The sequence below is a fragment of the Schistocerca gregaria genome, chromosome X (genome assembly GCF_023897955.1).
Source record: "Schistocerca gregaria isolate iqSchGreg1 chromosome X, iqSchGreg1.2, whole genome shotgun sequence".
Taxonomy (NCBI): domain Eukaryota; kingdom Metazoa; phylum Arthropoda; class Insecta; order Orthoptera; family Acrididae; genus Schistocerca; species Schistocerca gregaria.
Window position 1 is genome coordinate 843,488,622 of NC_064931.1, and position 24,273 is coordinate 843,512,894.

General features: G+C 37.2%; 1 protein-coding gene across 1 annotated transcript in view; it reads right to left on the reverse strand.

Moving 5' to 3' along the window:
• Positions 1-24,273, reverse strand: part of LOC126297451 (monocarboxylate transporter 3-like) — a 368,235-nt gene that overhangs the window by 5,527 nt on the left and 338,435 nt on the right. Inside the window, exons 7-8 of the mRNA XM_049988307.1 lie at positions 13,559-13,798; positions 8,092-8,217 (exon numbers count right to left, since the gene is read on the reverse strand). Coding sequence (XP_049844264.1) covers positions 8,092-8,217; positions 13,559-13,798 — 366 coding nt within the window. The remainder of the gene's footprint in view (positions 1-8,091; positions 8,218-13,558; positions 13,799-24,273) is intronic.

Genomic DNA, 24,273 nt, shown 5'->3' on the forward strand with positions numbered 1-24,273 from the left:
GAGTCCAAATGCTCTGTATACTGTAATTTCTGATCTAAGCAAGATAGATACATGTAAGTTGTTTGGGCAATTTTTTGGACCCAGTACACAATTAAGATGATAAAAAAGAAACTGATTCCAATATACATGAATTATGTTGTGGCCCAAAGTCCTTTTCATGCCATTTAATTCAGTTTCTATTCACATGTGAAGTTCTGTAGAAACAAATGAAGGAGCAAATTTCCAAGGTCATGGAAAGTGTCAGTATGTGAAATTACAACATAAAAGTAATAACAAGTAAAAATAAAATGTATATAAACCCAAAAAAGTCAAGCCATAAGTTTAAGTAAACACAATCAATGATACAACAAGAATCAGCTTAATTTTTCAAGGAACTCCTCGACAGAAAGAAGGTGTGACCCATGAGGAAACTCTTCAGTTTTGATTTGAAAGCAGGTGGAGTACTGCTAAGATTTTTGAATTCTAGTGGTAGCTTATTGCAAATGGATGCAGCAATATATTGCACACCTTTCTGCACAAGAGTTAAGGAAGTCTGATCCAGCTGCAGGTTTGATTTCTGCTGAGTATTAACTGAGTTAAAGCTGCTTAGTCTTAGGAATAAGTTAATACTGTTTTAACAAGAAATGACAGTAAGGAATATATACATTGAGAGGCCAATGTCAAAATACCCAGACTCGTGAACAGAGGTTGACAAGAAGTTTGTGAACTTACACCACTTATTGCCCAAAACACCCATTTATGAGCCAAAAATATCCTTTTAGAATGGGAAGAGTTACCTCAAAATATAACACCATATGACATAAGAGAATGGAAATAGGCAAAGTAGAGAAATTGTCATGTCGAATGATCACTCACTTCAGACACCATTCAAAAAGTAAAAATGGCAGCATTAAGTCTTTCATGTGGGCTTTCCACGACAGTTTACTATCAATCTGAACACCTAGAAATTTGAAGTATTCAGTTTTACTTATCATATGCCCATTCTGTGAAATTAAAATGTCAGGTTTTGTTGAATTGGGTGGTTTCTAACACCTGAGTCTTACTGTGATTTAGTGTTAGTTTATTTTCTACAAGCCATGAACTTATGTCATGAACTGCACTATTTGAACCCAAGACAATGTTGCACACAACATCCTTTACTACCAAGCTAGTGTCATCAGCAAACAGAAATATTTTAGAGTTACCCATAATACAAGAGAGGATATCATTATCATCATGGATAGTTACCAGCCTCTCGCCAGGTCTGTATGGAACATAGGCCTCTCCATCGCCTTCTCTCTTGCCACTATCTCTCTGTCTTCACCTTGGCCTAGTCTTCTCCTTTCTCCTGGATGCATTCCTCTACTCCTTTCAGCCATCTGTCTCTCGGTCTTCCTCTTGATCTCTTTCCTTCCAGTTTCATCTTGTGTATCCTCCTGGATATCCTCTTCTCCTCCATTCTCTTAGCATCTCCATACCATCTCAGCCTTGATTTCTCTATCTCTTCTGTAATGGTTTCACCTTCATTAACTCTATGATCCTGTCATTTCTTAACCTGTCTATATTTGTCAATCCAATACTGTTTCTCAAGAATTTCATCCCATTAGCTTCTACTTTTGTTTTCTCTCTTCCTTTCATAACACAGGTTTCTGATGCATATGTCAGGATTGGGACATAGTATGACTGGTATATAACCTTTTTACTGATTTGGGGGTACATCCTTGCTCCATATCAGGCTTCTGACACTCTTCCGAAATGCTTCTGCTATTCTCCCCTGCTCGTTTATTTCTCTGTCTTTTTTCCATCTTCCTGTATCAGGTTTCCTAGTTACTTTAAACTCTCCATTCTCCTCAATTGCTCCTCACCGGTTGTTATTCCAGTTGTTCCTCTCTCCTTCTTTCTTGTTGTGATAATCATCTCAATCTTACTTATACTAAATATCATCCCATATTCTTGTACTGTTTGTTCCCATATGTCCAACTGCTCTTGTACTTCCTCCTCCTTATTCCCCCAAATCATCAGATCATCTGCAAACACCATAGCTTTCATCTTCCTTTCACCAATTACTTGTGCTACTGTACTTACTGTATCATACATCACTAAAATGAAGAGTAATTGTGAAAGTGCACTTCCCTGCCTCAAGCCATTCTTCTGTTCAATCCAAGCTGATCTCTCTCCTCCTGCTTTCACACAGCTCACACTTCCATGGTACATTTCCCTTATCCTTCAAATAATCTGTTTTGCTACTCCTCTGTTCTACAGGGCTTTCCACACTTTGCCTCTATGTACACTATAATATGCTTTTTCAATGTCCAGGAAGGTCAATAGTAGATCTATTCCATATTCATAGTGCTGTTCCTGCAGTTGTCTTGCAGCAAAAATTAGATCCGCCATGGACCTTCCTGTTCTGAAGCCATGTTGCTCTTCTCTAATTCTTCCTTCTAATTTGTGCTTCCAAAATTTTCTCAAAAATCTTTGCACAATGACTCATCAATGTTATACCCCAATAGTTCTTGCACTCTCTCCTATTTCCCTTCTTAAAGATCAGGACAATTATTCTCTTCTTCCAGTCTCCTGGGATCATCTTATGTCTCCTCACAATTTTCATTACTTGATATAGCCATTGTATCCCCACCTCTCCTGCTGCTCCCACCATCTCTACACTTAGCTCATCCAGACCTTGTGACGTCCCTCCCTTCATCTTGCCCAGTGCCTCTTCCACTTCTCCCCATACCCATATCCTTATAAGTCTTTCCTGGGTTTCTGTCCCTTTAGTATCCTTAGTCCATCTCAGGTTCATTACCAGTAAATGGTGGTTACTATCCAAGGCCTCTGATGGTAATACCTTAATGTCAAGGATGTTCCTATTCATCTCGCTATTGTACAGGAAGTAGTCAACTATCAACTTCCTCTTTAAATCTTGACTGTACCAGATACTCTTGTGGCTCTCCTTTTTCTTGAACCAAGAGTTCCCAACCAGCACATCATTCCTTTGACAGAACTCCAATAGTCTTTCACCTTCCTCATTTCGGCAGCCCCAAACCTCTGCTCCAAGCACACTTTCGCAGCCTTGTCTTTCTCTTCCAACGTGTGTGTTTAAATCCCCCATTACTATCATATTCTTCCTTCCCATCTGCTTCTGCATTTCCTCTTCAAACTCTTGCTTCTCCTCAGAAGTGCAACCCACCTGCAGGGCATACACTTGTGTTACCTCTATGGTCATCCCCTTGAGTGATATTTTGGTGTGCACCATCCTATCACTTATTCTCTTCACTTCCTCTTTTAATCCCTATCTTACTACCATTCTGTCTTCAATTCTCCTTCTGTCCTCATTTCCACTCCAGTACAGTTAAAAAGTTTATATAAATAAGGAACAGGAGTGGCCTCAACACTGATCCTTGGGGGCACCCACTACTTGACCATACCCCACTCAGACCCCACATCACAGCCATTCTCAGCACTGTGAATAATGACCTTTTGCTGTCTGTTGCTAAAGTAAGAGGTGAACCAATTGTGGGCTACTCCCCGTATTCCGTAATGGTCCAACTTCTGGAGCAATATTTTGCGATCACCACAATCAAATGTTTTAGTTAAATAAAAAAATATGCCTATTGTTGGAAACATTTTGTTTAATCCTTCCACTACCTCACAGAGAAAAGATAATATAGCATTTTCAGTTGTTAAATGAGTTCTAAAGCTGAACTGTACATTTGATAGCAAATCGTGTGATATAAAATGATTAATTATCCTTACATACACAGCGTTTTCAGAAATAAGTCTACAACTGTCTACATTATGCCTTTCTCCCTTTTTATAAAGTGGCTTTACTACTGAGTACTTTAATCATTCAGAAAACTGACCATTCCTAAAGGAAAAATTACTTATATGTGTAAATACAGGGCTAACATATGCAGCACAGTACTTTAATATTCTGCTAGGCACTCCATCATATCTATGAGAGTCCTTAGTCTTCAGTGACTTAATTGTTGACACTGTCTCCCTCTTGTCTGTATCACAGAGGAGTATTACAGATATCAATCTTGGAAAGGCATTTGCCAAGAGAGCTGTATGATTCCTTGTAGAAACTAAATTTTTATTTAATTCACCAGCTATGCTCAGAAAATGATTGTTGAACACTGTACATATATCTGATTTATCAGTAAGAGAAATATTTTTACTACAAACTGCCTTTATATCGTTGACCTTGTGCTGCTGACCAGACACTTCCTTCACAACTGACGATATGGTTTTAATTTTATTCTGTGAATTAGCTATTCTATTTGCATACCACATATTCTTTGCCTTCCTAATAACATTTTAAGCACCTTACAGTACTGTTTGTAATGTGCTACTGTAGCTTGATTGTGACTACTTCTAACATTTTGATATAATTCCTGCTTTGTTCTACATGATATTTTTATCTCACTAGTCAGGCACCTGGGGTGCCTTTCACTGCTAGTACCCCATTTAGAATGTTCTGATGGAAAACAACTCTAAAAGAGCATGAGAAATGTGTTAAGGAAATCATTATATTTGTCATCTACGTTATCGGTACTATAAACATCTTGTCACTCTTGTTCCTTGATGAGGTTTAAAAAACTCTCTATTCTTGTTGGACTAACTTTCCTACATAGTTTGTAATTAAATGTGACATCTGTTTGAGTAAAAAAGCCTTTTAGTGTTAAAATTTGCACATCATGGTCTGGAAGGTCATTCACCCTTTTACTAACAGAATGCCCATCTAGTAACGAAGAATGAATAAAGATATTGTCTATGGCTCTGCTACTGTTCCCCTGCACCTTAGATGAAAAAAAAATACAGTCTGCATCAGATCATACAAATTTAGTTGATCTACCAACATCTTTTTTCTTGCTCCATCATATACAAAATTTATATTGAAGTCACCACATATAACTAATGTCTGGTACTTCCTACAAAATGAATCAAGAACCCTTTATAGCTTGAGCAGAAATGCTCTGAAGCCAGAGTTAGGGGACCTATAAATAACAATTAGAAGTTTAGTTTCACTAAATGCAACTGCCCTAGCACAACATTCAAATATCTGTTTAATGCAGTGCCGTGATATGTCTATGGACTCAAATGGAATACTGTTTTTTACGTACATGACCACTCCCCCACCCCACAAGGAACTCCTTGAAAAAGAGCCAGCTAATCTGTATCCTGGTAAAGGAAGCCTCTGAACTGTCAAATTATTTATGTGGTGCTCCAATACCAATAATTACAGATTCAACTTCTAAAAAGCAGTTCACTAACTTTATCTCTAATACTTCTTATATTCTGTTGAAATATGCTAATTCCTTCTCTTCTTGGAAACATGATGTCCTCTGAAGGTGAGCCCTTAGAGTGACTTCCTTTAAGTAGGTATGATTATCACATCTATCAAAAGGTGCAGCTCTAATACCAACTACTACAGGAATTTTTTATGAGTGATCCCACCACCACCCTCTACACTGTCACCTATAAGGTTTGCCAGGCACCCCTTCCCATACCTATTGAGGTGCAGGCCATGCCTAGTGAAACCCGATCTACTGATAGACTCAACTGGCAACACTGAAATGTGACTCATACTCTGTGCCATCAGATCCCTCTCCAGCCCCTTGTTAATGTGCTTAACAGCCGCATTAAGATGAGACCAATCATGATGCAGAAACAGTTGCATGAAATGCACATTAGTGCCACCAATTTGAGTAGCAATCTTTACCAGGTCACCACCTACATCATATTCCCCATTCTTATCAAGACTGTTCCCTGCTCCACCCACTATCACTACCTGATCCTCCTTCATAAAATTCCTCCATAACTCCCCTATGCTGTCAGTCACCTGAGCCAACCCTGCACTAGGCTTCACAATGCTGGTGACCTGGTACTCACTCCCCAACAGTTCCTGCAACTACTGGCCCACACCTCTTTATGTTTCTGTAAGACTTTTCAACTGACCTATGCCTCCTACCTGCTGAGGACTGTTGTATGTTCCCTTCACCTGCAGCTACAAGGGGCTTCTCTCCACTCAGCGCTGACCGTTGTTCAAATCTGTTGCATATACACGAAGTATAACTTCCTGAATATCTCCTCCTCCTAACTGCCTTCTTGCTAACTGCCAGTTCCCATTCCCAGCACACTTCACCCTCCTCAACCTATCTAGTTCCTCCTTTGTGTGTTGTAACTGCACATGAAGGGCACAGATCTTACGTTCCTGGTCCTCTGTCAACTTATTTCTACTACAGATTCTGCATTCCCAGGAGAGGATCTTGCTAGAATGCCCAATGGCTTGCCCACTGCATTCGCCCCTGATGAAAATACTTTGAACAAATTCCACACCGTAACCCACTACTCACAAACCTATGACAGAGACCACACTTCTCACCCATGGTGAAACTTTACAGTTACTGAAATTGACTATACGTCTATGTTCCTTAAGTTCAGTTACACTTGTAGAACTATTTATAGAACTAACAATAGCTGTCTCGAAATTCTCTCTCTACTAAGAAAGCAACTACTTGTATTAATACTACTAAACCACAACCAACACCAATACCAACAAAACTTCACAAAATTATTAGCTAAAACCAAAAATTCAAGTGGTCACTTCAACACTCAACAAAGTTAAAAGACTCAATGAAAATTTTACTGAAATATTTCACTAGAAACAGTAAGAAACATCAGCTGAAAACTAAAGCATGAAATTTACAAAATGACTTCAACACACAGCAAGTGAATGTTTCCAAAAGTTTATTAAATTGTTATAGTGCCACAAAGAGCATGAAACACCACTGAAAACTATTAAATTTAATAACTGTATAACAGTTCACAAATGACTTTGTCAGTACTTAGCTTTATAACCACTACAGTTGCAACTGCATGATGCAAAAAGTAAACACACTAGTTTGTTAATCTACCTATCTAATGTTCAGCATTTTTTTTGTAGCATTACGTTTCAAAATCTTCTGTTCCTTATTGTCTTCAATGTTATCATTCACATTCCACCACTGTACAAAGCTATACTTCCATTTAGTAAATAAATAAAATAAAATAAGTAGTAAAAAAGACTAGACAAACACTTTCAGAAGAGACTTCCTAACATTTGAATTTTTATTCAATATAACAGGTTTCTCTTTGTCAGAAATCCTTTTCATGGTACTACCAGTCTATAATTTATGTTGTCTCTACTTTACTTTAGTATCTTCAGTTACTTTGTTGCCCAAGTATCAAAATTCGCCAACTACTTCTGTTGCCCCATTTGTTAATATAATTCTCTCAGTGTCATCTGATTTAATTTGAATACATTCCATTGTCCTTGGTTCTCTTTTGTTCATATTCATCTTATAAATTCTTTTAAAGACACTATCTATTCTGTTCATCTTATCTTTCAGGTCCTTTGCCATTTCTGGCAGAATTACAATGACATCCGAAAATCAAAGTTTATTTCTTCTGCCTGATTTATAATTCATTTTCCTATTTTCTCCTTGGTATCCTTTACTGATTATTCAATATGTAACTTGAACAACATAGGGGATATGCTGCAGCATCATATCTCCCATTGCATCTTCATCTACTTGCTCTTCTCTTTTCATAACGTTACCTTTAATTTCATTTCCTTTGTATAGCCTTTGTATATACCTCTTTCACCTTTCACCTTTCACCTTTCCCTTCTTAGCTTAGTAATGTCTTCCCATTGAGCTTTTTGCTGTTCACTTCCTCTTTGCTCCAAACATTTCTGTTACTTTCATATAGGTGGCCTTTATCATTCCCCTGATCATGTGTGCTTTTAGTTTTCCATTCTTTCTTTGGCTTATCCTGTTTTAAAGTTTTTCAGAAATTATTATTATTATCTTTTACTGTCATAAAACATCTGTGCATATGACAGTCATGTTTGCATTTATTTTTTGGAGCACACAGACACAGATATAGTTAATATTAATGCATTTTGATTTTGGCATCAGAAAACAGTTTTTTACTCAGGACCTTACTCTCCATCATCAAACTATCTATAATTTTACATTTCTTATTTTGTTGGTGGACTTCTTCAGCACCTCCAAATACAACTTAAGCAGTGCATAACATGATGCAAAAATCAAAAGAAAATCAACATACCAGCAAGAGGCGATCCAATGGCAGCAGCAACACCTTGAAACATCAATGTTAATCCAAAAGCATTTGTCAAGCGTTCAAGTCCTAGTAGATCCACTATAATTAGGGAACGGAGTGAGGCAAAACATGCTGAAATAAAATATTTAAAGTAGTTAATACCCTGCTAATAGCTTATTGCAACACAGTAGAAGCTTAATAACACTTAAAATAAAAACACTTAAAATTAATTTCGTAAAAAAAATCATAAATTGCTTAATTTATGTATTTTTGCATCTTCTTTAATGAGATATTATTTACTAGTATATAAAATGTATTTATCTTGTTCAAATTTCATGAAAGTGTTTCATAGCTGAATTTAATATGTAGGTAATTTCATTAAATTTGTTGAGTATTGAACAGTTGATTAAAACTTCTTGTAAATTACTTAATTCTAATTAATCATGTATGAGGGACATTCAATAAGAAACACAACACTTTTTTAAAATAGTAGTTTCTTTTGTTCAGCATTCCAGTACACCATATTATTCCCCACCCTTTTGGGTAAATCACATTATTTTTCAACATAATCTCCATTCAGTGAGATGGCCCTACACCACATTACTGGGATGGCCTGTACACCCACATGGTACCCTCTTACTGGTTGACATCAGAGCATACAACTTGCTGCATCAATAACCTCTTCAGCATCCATGTACTGCTTACCACAAAGTGTACCTTTCATTGGACCAAACAGGACATCTGAATGTGCAAGATCCAGGCTGTAGGGTGGATGAGGGGGAACACTCCAGTGAAGTTTTGTGAGTACCTCTCAGATGTGCAGACTTATATGAGGGTTTGCATTGTCGTGGAGAAGGAGAAGTTCATTTGCATCCATTGATAAGCTTGAGTGAGACTGTCCACATGCTCCAATATTGCAGGAGGCACAGCTGTGTGCAGCCGGCCAGCACCCTGGAGATCGGACAAGGCTGCGCAACCATGTTGCAATGGTGATAGATGCCTTTCTAAACAACTCACCACGCTTTTGTTCATTGCATGGTATTTGCAGATATTGTGCAAATGTCTATGAATATCTGTCGTGCTCTGGTTTTCCACCAAAAGAAACCCCAATAACAGCACTCTACAGGTAACACACTTCTGTTGCAGATGCAATATTGAAGAAAATTAGAAGGAAGCTCAGCATTGGCTGTAATTTTGATAATTTATTAACAGCAAACATGATGATCATCTCCAATGCTGTAAGTTAAACATTTCACATAGCAATCAGTGAATAAGAAACAAAAGACCACAAATACACCTGAGTATAAACCAACTGTTGGCAAGGTCATACCTTTAGTGTACAAATTTAAGCTCGTAGCCACTGGTGTCTAGTTATTAGCAGTAATTGAAGCTATGAAATGATCACAATAACTGAAGCTGCTGTTTACATTCACCTATTCAGCAGACCTTGGTGTGACAGGGGCTTGGAACACCCTCTATGTGATGTGTCACTTAAAGACTTATTAATTTATTTGGCAAGAGATTACCACAAAATACCAAATGTGCACCTGCAAATCATTAATTGAATATTTCAAATTTCAAATTGTACATTAAAAATGCATGGCAAAAAGGAAAGGGGAAATGCACATCTTGACAACATACACTGGCATGTTATTTTCAAAACAAAAAAAAACTTAAAAAAAGAAGCATTCAAGAATAAAAATCAACATGTAAATTATAAGGTGTCAGGTTACAGGAGTAGTAGAAAAGAAAAATATGCAAACGTATTTCATAACTGCATCACAATATGTTTATTAAGTTAATATTGTTCTCACCTACTAGGTAATACGTGTGAATCAGATGGCTGAACTGGAGTTACCCACACTTTTCACTAGCCAACGTATTTTATTGTACAGCATTTTTTCAAGGTTCTTTATAGAGATTGGTAATTGGCTTGTACTTTTAGCATCGGTTTTGTAATAACATTTGTCAACTGGTGGTCAGGCTACATAACTCACAGTCATAATAGGCCTTTAACAAAATCAATGCACACTACACATTAAGTGTTTGGTTATGAAAATTTATATTTTTCCCAATAGATAAGAAATTTAAATCCTCACCACTTTCAAGTGATTATTTCATGTTGCTGTTTTGTCACTACATTTTAATTGCTTTACTAAGTAATTGCAGAAAAAAGTGCATAATCTGGTTCTAATTTGTCTACAGTACGATGTATATTTTGGGAATAATTTGTACTGTTAACTTTCCTAAGTTATGACTTTTCTAAATGTATGATGTATATTACTACTTATCCACACCTTGCATTTTAGATTAATTTTTATGGCCTACTTTGGATATGTGGGTATTTTCAAAATGAGCTTTTATGTTATAAGGGGTCCCACTGCTGCTATTAAGACATGTAATAAAATTATCTCCTTCATATGAGTATTCAAAACCGTTTGCTTGACAGTTTCGTGTATGTTGTATCAACTGTAAATGTATGTATGATGGGTTCTGACCCATTGCTTGTGCAAAAGTGTATAACCAGTGTGCACCGAGCGAGGTGGCGCAGTGGTTAGCACACTGGACTCGCATTCAGGAGGACGGCAGTTCAATCCCGCCTCCGGCCATCCTGATTTAGGTTTTCCGTGATTTCCCTAAATCGTTTCAGGCAAATGCCGGGATGGTTCCTTTGAAAGGGCACGGCTGATTTCCTTCCCAATCCTTCCCTAACCCGAGCTTACGCTCCGTCTCTAATGACCTCGTTGTCGACGGGACGTTAAACACTAACCAACACCACCTATAACCAGTGTGCGATGTATTTTTTGGGACAAAGTTTTTATACTCTAAAGAGAACACTGTTTCCTTATACCCAAGTTCTGTTTTGTATCATATAATAAAATGTTATAAGGGGTCCCACTGCTGCTATTAAGACATGTAATAAAGGGAAATAATAGGTGTGGTAGTGGAGGTTTCTACTAGGCTAGCATATTTTATACACTTGTGTCTCTAGCCAATGTATCACTAATTCTTTACAATCTGTAATAGTAGTTCTTACTGATGAGTGTACTAAACAGTCTCTGAAGCCACAATGTGCTTTTATGTCATTTTGCTTTTCATAATTATGATGATTTTTTGTAATTAAGCCTCAGAAACAGCTATAATGTGTTAACATGTCCAAATGGGAATAATCATAATTATGATGATTTTTTGTAATTAAGCCTCAGAAACAGCTATAATGTGTTAACATGTCCAAATGGGAATAATCAGATGTGTGAATCATCACATCGTTAAATACGATAAAAAATTGTTAGTCTGCACCCTAAAAAAATTATAAAGAACATTGTGTTTCATGACATTTTGACCTGTTAAATTGTGGCAGATATTGTACAATCACCACTATTTATGTATTTGACTTCTTGGCTTAATGTAATATTTTACATAAATTAAGAACTTTGCACCTCTGACTTCGCATGCCAGATAGCGGTAACTGTTGTATTTGATGTCATGTTGTTTGTATATTTTTCTTTTTTACTAGTCCTGTAATCTGACACCTTATAATTTACCTGTTGATTTTTATTCTTGTATGTTTCTTTTTTAAGTTGTTTCGTAACACACCAGTGTATGTTGGCAGGGTGTGCATTTCCCCCTTCCTTTTTGTTATGTGTTTTTAATATACAATTTCAAATGTGAAATATTCAATTGATGATTTGCAAGTGCACATTTGGTATTTTGTGGTAATCTCTTGCCAAATAAAGTCATGTTAAGTCTTCAGGTGACACATCACATAGAGGGTGTTGCAAGCTCCTGTCACAATGAGGTCTGCTGTATAGGTGAAAGTAAACAGTGGCTTCAGTTATTGTGATCATTTCATAGCTTCTGCTACTGCTAATAACTAGACACCAGTGCCTATGAGCTTTAATTTGTACTCTAAAGGTATGTCCTTACCAACAGTTGGTTTATACTCAGGTGTATTTGTGGTCTTTTCTTATTCACTGATCACCATGTGAAATGTTTAATTTCCAGCACTGAAGATGATCATTATGTGATCGAAAATCGATTTTGCTGTTAATAAATCATCTAACTTATGGCCAATGCTGACCTTCCTTCTAATTTTATCATATGGGCATTGTGCAACAGCACTCTATGGAGTCGCCAATCAATCAATATTGAAGGGTATGTATAGCACCACCACCTATCTGAACCCCATGAAACTATAACAGCTGAAGTGGGAATACTCCACAATGTCACACAACAAAATTTGCTTTTTTTCCACTGAAATTGGCCAAGAAAAAAGTGTTTAATTACTTACGGAGCAGCCCTCATATTTATTACTGAATATATTTCTGAAATACATGTCATCTGGGTCTCAATCTATAACTTTCTTGTGCTGAATGTAACAAGACAAATTTCCACATATTTTAGTGTCTTAATTTGAGTTGCGTTGCATTCTTACAGGTGCAAACGTAAAGGAACAAATCTTGAAAGAGGGCTGCAATCACAGAACACTTTCATGACAGAAGAACTGCCTATATCACATTTAAATTTTGACTTGGACAGTTCTCCCTTTGCATTCTGGCACATGTGTGACAAACTGCTAAGTTTATTAAAAACAAAGATTCCAAGACTTACCAAGCGGGAAAGCGCTGGCAGACAGGCACAATGAACAAAACACACAAACACACACACAGAATTACTAGCTTTTGCAACCGATGGTTGCTTCTTCAGGAAGGAGAGGGAAAGACGAAAGGATGTGGGTTTTAAGGGAGAGGGTAAGGAGTCATTCCAATCCCGGGAGCAGAAAGACTTCCCTTAGGGGGAAAAAAAGGACAGGTGTACACTCGCACACACACACACACACACACATATCCATCCGCACATACACAGACACAAGCAGACATATGTCTTTCCCTCTCCTTCCTGAAGAAGCAACCATCGGTTGCAAAAGCTAGTAATTCTGTGTGTGTGTTTGTGTGTTTTGTTCATTGTGCCTGTCTGCCGGCACTTTCCCGCTTGGTAAGTCTTGGAATCTTTGTTTTTAATATATTTTTCCCATGTGGAAGTTTCTTTCTATTTTATAAACTGCTAAGTTTCCTTCATATCTCTTTGTTAGCAATTCACTTTACAATATCAAAAGAGGGAAAGCAAATTGTCACATCTGTTTCTTATTTATTTTCATTGAAAATGTTCAAAAACTGAAAGATACATTTTTCAAGTTTATCACAACTCAAGATTTCAGTCTTGACAGCAAGTTCTGCTACTGATCCTCCAAGATGAATAAACATTGAGCTTAAACAGATAGATTAGAAAATGGTAAGTAAAAAGTTATCAATTTTAAAATTTTCTTGAAGAGAAGTTGTAGACTTCATAAGTCAATGAATTCAGAAAGAAAAATACAAAAACATCATATTTTACCTTAATAAGCAAATTTGTAACTACTTTTTCCCATGGACACCAACAATTTGTCCATGTTCAGAAGGTATTTCATACTGACCTGTTGCTAAACCAAATACAGCAGAATAGAAGAAAAGATATCCATCAGCTGTTGATATTCCACTTAGCAGTGTAGCAATTCCTCCAATTGATAGTGCTACATTGTTTATAAACAGCGGTTTTGAGCCAGGAAAGCTGCCAAGGACTCCACAACCTATCCTTCCAATTGTGTTTGCAATGCCAATTGTTGAAACCAACCACATTGCAAGAGACTGGTCCATACCATTTATTGTCGCCCTGTCTGCCATAAATTTAATGATTTTATATTACTTTCACAGGTATATATCTTAAGTATATTATTGTGTTACAAAAGTGTGCAGTCAGAACAGAATAGCTTATTCATGAGGTATGTAATACTGGCAGATGCTAAATGGAAGATAAATAATTGTATGAGGCTTTGGGGCAAATTGACTAGTAATTGATGTCTCTTATTAACCAAATCTCTTCTTTTAGTCAAATTGTGTCATAAATGTCTTATTCCCCCCAATTTGATTCCATATCTCATCACAAGTTAGTTGATCTCTCTATTTAATTTTCTGTATCATACTATAGCACAGCACTTTGAAAGTTCCTATTCCTTTTAGTATGAATTGCTTATTGTCCATTTTTCACTTCTGCACATTCCAGATAAATACCTTCAGAAAAATTCTAATTTTAACAACTTTCTTGTTTTCAGAAATGCTTTTCTTGCTTTTATCAGTGTGAATTTTATACCCCCCCCCCCCCCCCCCCAAACTTTGACTATCATTAGTTATTTTGCTGTTCAAATAGGGACATTCAACTGCTACTTTTAGTGTCTCATTTCCTAATCTAACTCTCTCAGCATTACCTGATGTAATTTGGCTACACTCCATTACCTTTGTTTTAGTTTTGTTTGTGTTCATCTCGTAATTTCTTTTCAAGGCATTATACACTCTCTTCAACTGCTCATCCATGACTTTTGCTGTCTCTGACAGAATTATGTCATCAGCAAAGCTCAAAACTTTTATGTCTTCTTCCTGAACATTAATTCTCTTTTCAAATTTATCCTTTATTTCCTTTACTGCAAACCCAATGTTCAAATTGAAAAACTAGAAGTGTAGACTACATCATCATTTCTCTCAGTTCTCAACCAGTTTCCCTCTCATGTCTTTGAACTTTTATAAGTGTAACTGCAGTCTGGATTCTATACATGTTGCAAATAACCTTCTCCTCCCTATATTTTATTTCTGCTAACTTCAAAGTTTCATAGTGCGTAGCCCATCCAACATCTTTCCTATGTTATAAACACAAGTTTGCCTTTCTTCAACCAATCTTTTAACAAGTAACCCATAGAGTGTGAGGTCGCAAGTTCAGTCGGTAGTAAGGCCCATTTGAAAGTATTGTGTCAATAATTATGACATGAAAAATATTAGGTGCTAATGACTCATCATGTGCACCATGAAGGTGACAGAGAATGAGTGTCCCATAGGTGCAAAGATGAACATTCTATAGGATGTATGTATAGCACTTCACAAAATAGACATTGTCGACATTGGCGCACCATGAACACCAAATGAAAAATGGCACACCAATGTCATCACAAAGGTTCACACCATCAAGATCAAAAGTGAACTCCTTGGGAGTTACAAACTGTGCAGAATGTTCAGCTAGGTACCCACTATTAAAGAATTCATATAGAGTTATATTGGTGTAACGGGGTGATGAGAACTGATGGTACGTGATGGCATGCAACTGAATGTGAAATAGTATGTCATGGAGCTTATCATGTAACTGGTTATCACTTAAGGCATAACTGCAGATAGTGCTATAATATGTCTTATAAGCACAAGAAAAGCAAACATCCAAAGGCTAAATTTATCCAGTGGTTCCAGGTGGTATGAACTGCAATATCACAAACATTTCAGGAGGGACAGGTTGCCCTAAATGAGTATGATTTTTTATATACAGACCAGGAAGCAATCAAAAGCAAGTTATTTTGGGCAGTCATTGGCTAAAAGCACCACTCATACAACATTTGTAGTTCTCTTATACCATTTTCCCACTTGAGTTTATTGTGACTTAAGCATTCCATACTGCCCTTGTAAGGTCATGCATTCAAGAAAGAATCATAGGGGCAGAGCAACTCCAACTTCTTGCAGTAAATTAGATAACTTTTCTGCTAATTTTCCATTGAGATTAACAGTTCGTATAATTATATACATCCGCATTAAGGCACTGACATTATTTGATCTTGATACAACTCTCTTGGCACGTCTACTCTCCTGGGTTCCTTTCATATGCATTTCCTATTCAAATCTGTCTGTTCATAGGATGGTGTTGCTGTTGGGAGCCCCTTATGTCCAGTTATAGCAAATTTCTCTGTGGAAAAATTTTAGAAGCAGGCATTGGAAACTGCAAGTAAGAAACTGAATATTTGGTTGTGGTATGTTTTGTGGCAGAATGGCAGGGAGGACCTGGGTAGTCTTCACAAACAGCTGAGTGGGATCAATCCAAAGATTCAGTTTACCATGGAGGAGGAGGCAGATGGGAGATGAAATTTTTTTTGTTTGTTGTTGTGGTATTCAGTCCAGAGACTGGTTTGATGCAGCTCTCCATGCTACACTATCCTATGCAAGCTTCCTCATCTCCCAGTACCTACTGCAACCTACATCCTTCTGAATCTGTTTAGTGTATTCATCTCTTGGCCTCCCTCTATGATTTTTACCCTCCACACTGCCCTCCAATACTAAATTGGTGATCCCTTTATACCTCAGAGTATGCCCTACCAACCAATCCCTTCTTCTAGTCAAGCTGTGCCACAAATTTCCCTTCTCTCCAATTCTGTTCAATACCTAATCATTAGTTATGTGACCTACCCATTTAATCTTCAGCATTCTTCTGTAGCACCACATTTTGAAAGCTTCTATTCTCTTCTTGTCTAAACTATTTATCGTCCATGTTTCACTTCCATACATGGCTACACCCCATACAAATACTTTTATAAATGCCTTCCTGACACTTAAATCTATACTCGATGTTAACAAATTTCTCTTCATCAGAAACGCTTTCCTTTCCATTGGCAGTCTACATTTTATATCCTCTCTACTTTGACCATCATCAGTTATTTTGCTCCCGAAGTAGCAAAACGCTTTTACTACTTTAAGCGTCTCATTTCTTAATCTAATTCCCGCAGCATCACTCGATTTAATTAGACTACATTCCATTATTATCATTTTGCTTTTATTGATGTTCATCTTATATCCTCCTTTCAAGACACTGTCCATTCTGTCCAGTTGCTCTTCCAGGTTCTTTGCTGTCTCTGAGAGAATTACAACGTCATCGCTGAACCTCAAAGTTTTAATTTCTTCTCCATGGATTTTAATTCCTACTCCAAATTTTTCTTTTGTTTCCTTTAATGCTTGCTCATTATATTTATGTGCTAGTTTTCTAAAAGGAAAATAGTAGCTTTAGCCACACAGTTGACCATAAATCAATGCACACACACCATCTCCTATACTGGAATTTGAACCATCACCCATAACAAAAGCAAGACATCAATAAAACACAGGCAGACAGAGCAAGGAAAATCTGCAAACTAGAGCTGCTTGACACAGAATTAAAACATCTCACAATACATTGCTCAAGAATGGTTATCCATTTGCTGAGATAAAAGGGCATTAAGACCACTGTGCAGAAATTATAGCAATATTTAAGCACTGGTGAAATAAAAAGTTTTCCTGCTTTTCATTAAGTATGTTACTGACCATGTAGGAAAAATCTTGAAAAAGCAGACCATTGCGGTACTCCACAAACCCACCCAGAAGATATAAGCTCACCTAAAATTGGCCAAGGGTGCTCACCAACCACTGCAAAAGAAGGAATTTAGAGGATTTCATGCAGTTGTGGGGAGGTGTATGTGGGCACTGCAAAAATAACATAAAAATGACTATAAGAGCACAAGGACAGTTTCAGAAGAGGGGAAACTGACAGAACAGCTTTTGCAGAACATGCTTTGCAGCCAGGAGACCACTGCATTCATTTTGATAGGACTCAAGTACTGGCAGCCACAAACAGTTACCATGAAAAACTATACAGAGAGGCCATAGAGATAGTAAAACTACCCAGCAATTCAGTAGGAATGAGAAGCGTGTGAAATTGAATGACATGTAGATTTCAGTGCTTATACCAAGAGTTGACAGCAACAGTGGACAACGGCAGTTGACAACTGGCAGTTGCACTCAGGTATTCAAAACACGTGATGCCATGCCACTGTGTGAAAGTACGTGGAAGCAGTATTTTGATGCAGTCATTAGTGAGCCAAGGTGTGAATCAGACTTTCAAAGAAGCTACGATCCCCCTTGAAAATGTCCTCCACAGATGGGGATGAAATGTTGGGTTTTAAGGAGAAATCCATTCAACCACAATATAATAGCCCAGAAAATTTTATTAATAGTAGACAGTATACGACACCACACATTCCACTGACTTCTCTTGCAGAAATGCTAATATTTCATCTACCACTTCTTTCTCATTCTGTGAAATTCCTTGGGTTGCTTTCTGATGAAATGTCAACTTCAGGTGGTTTGGTGTCATTCAAGCTGTTCAGCCCCTGCCTTCCTTTGGTACATTCTTCTTGATGTCTGAGGGTATTTTGCCCTACTCATAAATGTTGCACACAATGTGGAATAATGTAGCCATGGTTGGCTTTCTCAAGGTTCTCAATACTAAAGAAATGTCTACTCCAGGGGTCTTGTTTCAACTTACAGATTTAAGAACTCTATCAAAATCTTCTGACAGTATCATACCTTCCATTTCTTCTTCATTGATTTCCTCTCCTATTTTAATAATACTGTCTTCAAGTTCGTTTCCTTTCTGTGTATTCCTTCCATCTTTCAGCTTTCAGTTTTCCCTTCCTTGCCTAGAACTGGATTGCCATCTCTTGATATTCACACAGTTGTTTCTCCTTTCTCCAAAGATCATAGAAGTTCTCTCTTTTTCTTAGTTATGTATGCTTGTATATTCTTGCAATTTTTTATCTAGTTAATCCTGCTTTGTCACACTGCACTTCCACTCTGTCTCATTTCTTACATGTTTTCATTCCCCTTCACTTGCTTCCTTTGATGCAGTTTTATATTTTATCCTTTTTTCAGTCAAATCCAGTATCTCCTGTGTTATCCAAGGATTTTTTCTAGGCCTTATCTTTTTACAGATTTGATCATCTGCTGCCATCACTATTTCATTTCTCAAAGCTACCCATTCATCTTTCATTGTATTTCTTTTTCCCGTTTCAGTCAAACTTTGACTAATGCTCTCTCTGAATCTCTCAACCCCCTCTTGTTCCTTCAATTTATTCATGTCTCATCTCCTTAATTTGTAATGTTTTTGCAGTTTCTTCAGTTTTATTCTTCAGTTCACAACTGATAACTTATGGCAGTGTCTTACAGTTTAAAATTTGATTTTGAAATCTTTGTCTTAGCATTACATAATCAGTGTGAAACCTTCCAGTATCTCCAGGTCTCTTCAACATACAGACCACAGTTCACAGTCTAGTGGTTAACACTGCTATCTCTAGACCCTGGGGTCCTAGGTTTCATTCCCAGGTGAGTCTGAGATGTTCTTCACTCAGGACTGGGTGTCTGCGTTGTCCTCATCATTTCAACTCGTCTTCATTTACGTGCAAGTTGCCAAAGTAGTGTAAAATTGAAGGACTTGCACTATGCACCCAAACTACCTCTGCTAATAACATTATATGATCATTTCATTCCACATATACAGCCATCTTACATTATTCTTAAACCATGTGTTAGTGATGAACAAATTATGCAAATAACGCAAAATTCAACCAGGTGGTTTTATCTTTCATTATTTCACCCAGTTCATGTTCTCCTGCTATTTTTCCTTCTCTTCCTTTATCTGTTGTTGAGTTCCAATCCCCCATCACAGTTTTCATCTCCCTCAACTATTTGAAAAATTTGTTTTATCTCATCACATATTTTTTCAATCTGTATCTTATCTACATCCATACTCTGCAAGCCACCTGACAGTGTGTGGCAGAGGGTACCTTGAGTACCTCTATCGGTTCTCCCTTCTATTCCAGTCTCGTATTTTTTGTGGAAAGAAAGATTGTCGGTATGCCTCTGTGAGGGCTCTATAATCTCTCTGATTTTATCCTCATGGTCTCTTCATGAGATATGCGTAGGAAGGAGCAATATGCTGCTTGACTGCTTGGTGAAGTTATGTTCTCGAAACTTCAACAAAAGCCTGTACTGAGATACTGAGCATCTCTCTTACAGAGTCTTCCACTGGAGTTTATCTATCATCTCCGTAACGCTTTCGCGATAACTAAATGATTCTGTAACTAAGTGCGCTGCTCTCCATTGGATCTTCTCTATCTCTTCTATCAACCCTATCTGGTACAGATCCCATACTGGTGAGCAGTATTCAAGCAGTGGGCGAAAAAGTGTACTGTAACTTACTTCCTTTGTTTTCGAATTGCATTTCCTAAGGATTCTTCCGATGAATCTCAGTCTGGCATCTGCTTTACCAACAATTAATTTTATATGGTCATTTCATTTTAAATCACTCCTAATGCCTACTCCCAGATAATTTATGGAATTAATTGCTTCAGTTGCTGACCTGCTATTTGTAGCTAAATGATAATGGATCTTTCTTTTTAGGTATTCACAGCACATTACACTTGTCTACATTGAGATTCAATTGCCATTCCCTGCACCATGTGTCAATTCGTTGCAGATCCTCCTGCATTTCAGTGAAATTTGCCATTGTTACAACCTCTCGATATACTACAGTATCATCAGCAAAAAGCGTCAGTGAACTTCCGATGTTATCCACAAGGTCATTTATATACACTGTGAATAGCAACGGTCCTGCAACACTCCCCTGAGGCACATGTGAAATCACTCTTACTTCGGAAGACTTCTCTCCATTGAGAATGAGATGCTGCATTCTGTTATCTAGGAACTCTTCAATCCAATCACACAATTGGTCTGATAGTCCATATGCTCTTACTTTGTTCATTAAACAACTGTGGGGAACTGTATCAAACTCCTTGCAGAAGTCAATAAACATGGCATCTACCTGGGAACCCATGCATATGGTCCTCTGAGTCTCCTGGACGAATAGCTTGAGCTGGGTTTCACACGATCGTCTTTTTCGAAAACCGTGTCGGATCCTACAGAGTAGTCTCCAGAAAAGTCATTATACTTGAACATAATATGTGTTCCAAAATTCTACAACTGATCAACATTAGAGATATAGGTCTATAGTTCCACACATCTGTTTGATGTCCCTTCTTAAAAACGGGGATGACCTGTGCCCTTTTCCAATCTTTTGGAATGCTATGCTCTTCTAGAGACCTACGGTACACTGCTGCAAGAAGGGGGGCAAGTTCCTTCGCGTACTCTGTGTAAAATCAAATTGGCATCCCATCAGGTCCATTAGCCTTTACTCTTTTGAGTGATTTTAATTGTTTTTCTATCCCTCTGTCATCTATTTGGATATCTACCATTTTGTCACCTAGAAAAGGAACTATAGTGCAGTCTTCCTCTCTGATACAGCTTTGGAAAAAACATTTTGTATTTAGGCCTTTAGTCTGTCATCCTCTCTTTCAGTACCATTTTGATCACAGAGGGCCTGGACATTTTGTTTTGATCCACCTACCACTTTGACATAAGACCAAAATTTCTTAGGATCTTCTGCCAAGTCACTACATAGAACTTTACTTTCGAATTCATTGAACACCTCTAGCCTAGCCCTCCTCACACTACATTTAAGTTTGTGTAATTTTTGTTTGTCTGCAAGGCTTTGGCTATGTTTATGTTTGCTGTGAAGTTCCCTTTGCTTCTGTAGCAGTTTTCTAACTTGGTTGTTGTACCACGGTGGCTCTTTTCCATCTCTTATGATCTTGCTTCACACAAACTCATGTAATGCATATTGTATGATGGTTTTGAACTTTGTCCACTGATCCTCAACACTATCTGTAATTGAGATAAAACTTTTGTGTTGAACTGCCAAGTACTCTGAAATCTGCTTTTTGTCACTTTTGTCAAACAGAAAAATCTTCCTCCCTTTTTAAATATTTCTATTTATGGCTCAAATCATTGAGGCTGTAAATGCTTTACGATCGCTGATTCTCTGATCTGCGTAAAGTGTTTCAAATATTTCAAGTTTGTTTGTCACCAGAAGGTCTAATATGTTATCACCACGAGTCGGTTCTCTGTTCAACTGCTCAAGGTAGTTTTCAGATAATGCACTTATAAATATTTCACTGGATTCTTTGTCCCTGGCACCCGTTATAAATGTTTGAGTCTCCCAGTCTATATCTGATAAATTAAAATCTCCACCCAGAACTATAACATCGTCGGGAAATCTACTCAAAATATTTTCAAAATTCTCCTTCAGGTGTTCTGCCACAACAGCTGCTGAGCCAGGGGGCCTATAGAGATATCCAATTACCATGTGTGAGTCTGCTTTAACAATGATCTTCACCCAAATTATTTCACATATCGGATCTCCGTAAATTTCCTTCGATACTATTGCAGTTTTTATCACTATAAACATGTCTCCCACTTCACTGTCCAGCTTTTCTCTGTGGTATACATTCCAATCTGAGTTTAGAATTTCATTACTGTTTACATCTGGTTTAAGCCAGTGTACTATGTGGGAATTGTGACCGTTTATTAATGAGAGCAGTTCTGGGACCTTTCTATAGATGCTCCTGCAGTTTACTATTACCACACTAATGTTGTCATTCCATGTTGCGTCATCTGCTGAGCTAGTTGGCCTGTTATCTTGTACTACTGAGGTCAGTGTTGGCTTTGTGTCTACCCTGGCTAATCTAATGTGATAACTATGCTGTTCATAGTATCTTACCTGCACTCTTATTTTCTTATTCATGATTGGACCTACTTCTGTGTTACTCCTATTCAATTTCTTATATATAAACCTGTACTTACCTGACCAGAAATCCTTTTTCTTTCTGCCATTACACTTCTGTAATTCCCACTACATCTAACTTCAACTTATCCATTTTTGTTTTTAAATTTTCTAACCTACCTATTCAATTAAGGGTTCTAAAGTCCATGCTCTACCCTTTAGAATGTTACTTCAATTTTTCTGGCGGTGACATACTCCTGATTACTGTCTGCGCAGAGATCTAAATGGGGTGCTATTTTACTTCTAGATCTGAAAGGGATGCCATCATCATTAAGCCGTACAGTACAGTGCATGTCCTTTGGAGAAATAATGACTGTAGTTTCCTGTTACTTTCAGCTGTTTGCAGTACCAGCACAGCAAAGCCATATTGGCTAGTGTTAACAAGGCAGTTTAGTCAGTCATATAGACTGTTGCTCCTGCAACAACAGACAAGCCTGCTTCCTTCTTGAGAAACCACAAATTAGTTTGGCCTCTCAACAGATACTCCTCCATTGTGGTTGCACATACCACACAGTTGTCTGAAATGCTGAGGCTCACAAGCCACCCAATCTTGGCAAAGTCTATAGTTCATGTGCAGAATAATTTATAATTAGAATTTTACTTAAAACCGTTCACATAAATTTTCAGAATGAATCCATAATTCCACTGCCAAAATTTAACTAACTCAGTAACTTAACATACAAAGGATAATTCATTTCCAGACATTATACCCAAACCATCAATGTAAAGACACAGTGTTTCTGTCTATTTATTTATTTTTTTAATTCATTTATTCATTTCTTTATTGTTTTCCTACCATCCACTGCTCCATATACATAGTGAGTGACACTCAGCGTTCACCTAATTAATTATCGATATTCTAACCTAAAGCATGCTACTGCTTAAAACTCAGCCATATGGCACTATTAAAAGTATAATTGTGAACATTAGAAACCATTGTATCTGATAATAGTACTAATAAATATTATCCATAAGCATTTTAGGAAAATTTACAATGGAGATAAAATGGAAGGGTCATTTCATTACCACACACACACACACACACACACACACACACACAACAATATAGCACACTATTACTACATGAAATATTAACTGACAGCAAGAAAATATTAACAGCAGGTAGACTCAAATGCAGACAATTTCTTTTCCAGGGCAATTTTTTTTTTCTATTTGTTTCTCAGCCAACATCATTGAACAATTCACAGCTCCCATTCTAAATTATATTAGCATTCTCCTTCCGTTTTGCTACAATCGGCACCTCTTAAACTTGGAATATTTCAGAGAAACTGGTTTTTCCATACCTTCATGCAGGTACATAAATGGATTTAATTTATTTACTGTGGAGATGAGGATGGAAAGAAAGAGGAGAAGTTGGTCAGTCAATAAAGTATACTCATATGACTCAATTGAAAGAGCTCTGGCATCAAAAGGTACTAGTCTCAGTTACAACCTACATCAAGTTATAATATTAACTTGTCATCAATGTCCAAAAGAGTGAAAAGATATAATATTTCCATCCAAGAGTATATATTTTTCAAAGATTTAATATAAACCTACAGGTTATTCATAAGCAACATTCAAATTAGCTATGGTGGCATTTAAGACAGATATGAATAACCATGAATAAATCATGCAATATCTACAGGTTTATAAAATTATTTCTGAGCAATAAGAAAATTAATTTTAGGAAAGGAAAAAATTGAAGAGTATGGTTTAAAGTCTCACTGATAGTGAGGTTATTCCATATGAATCAAACAGAGTGAACATTACACTGGCCACGGTACAGAAGTTGAACAA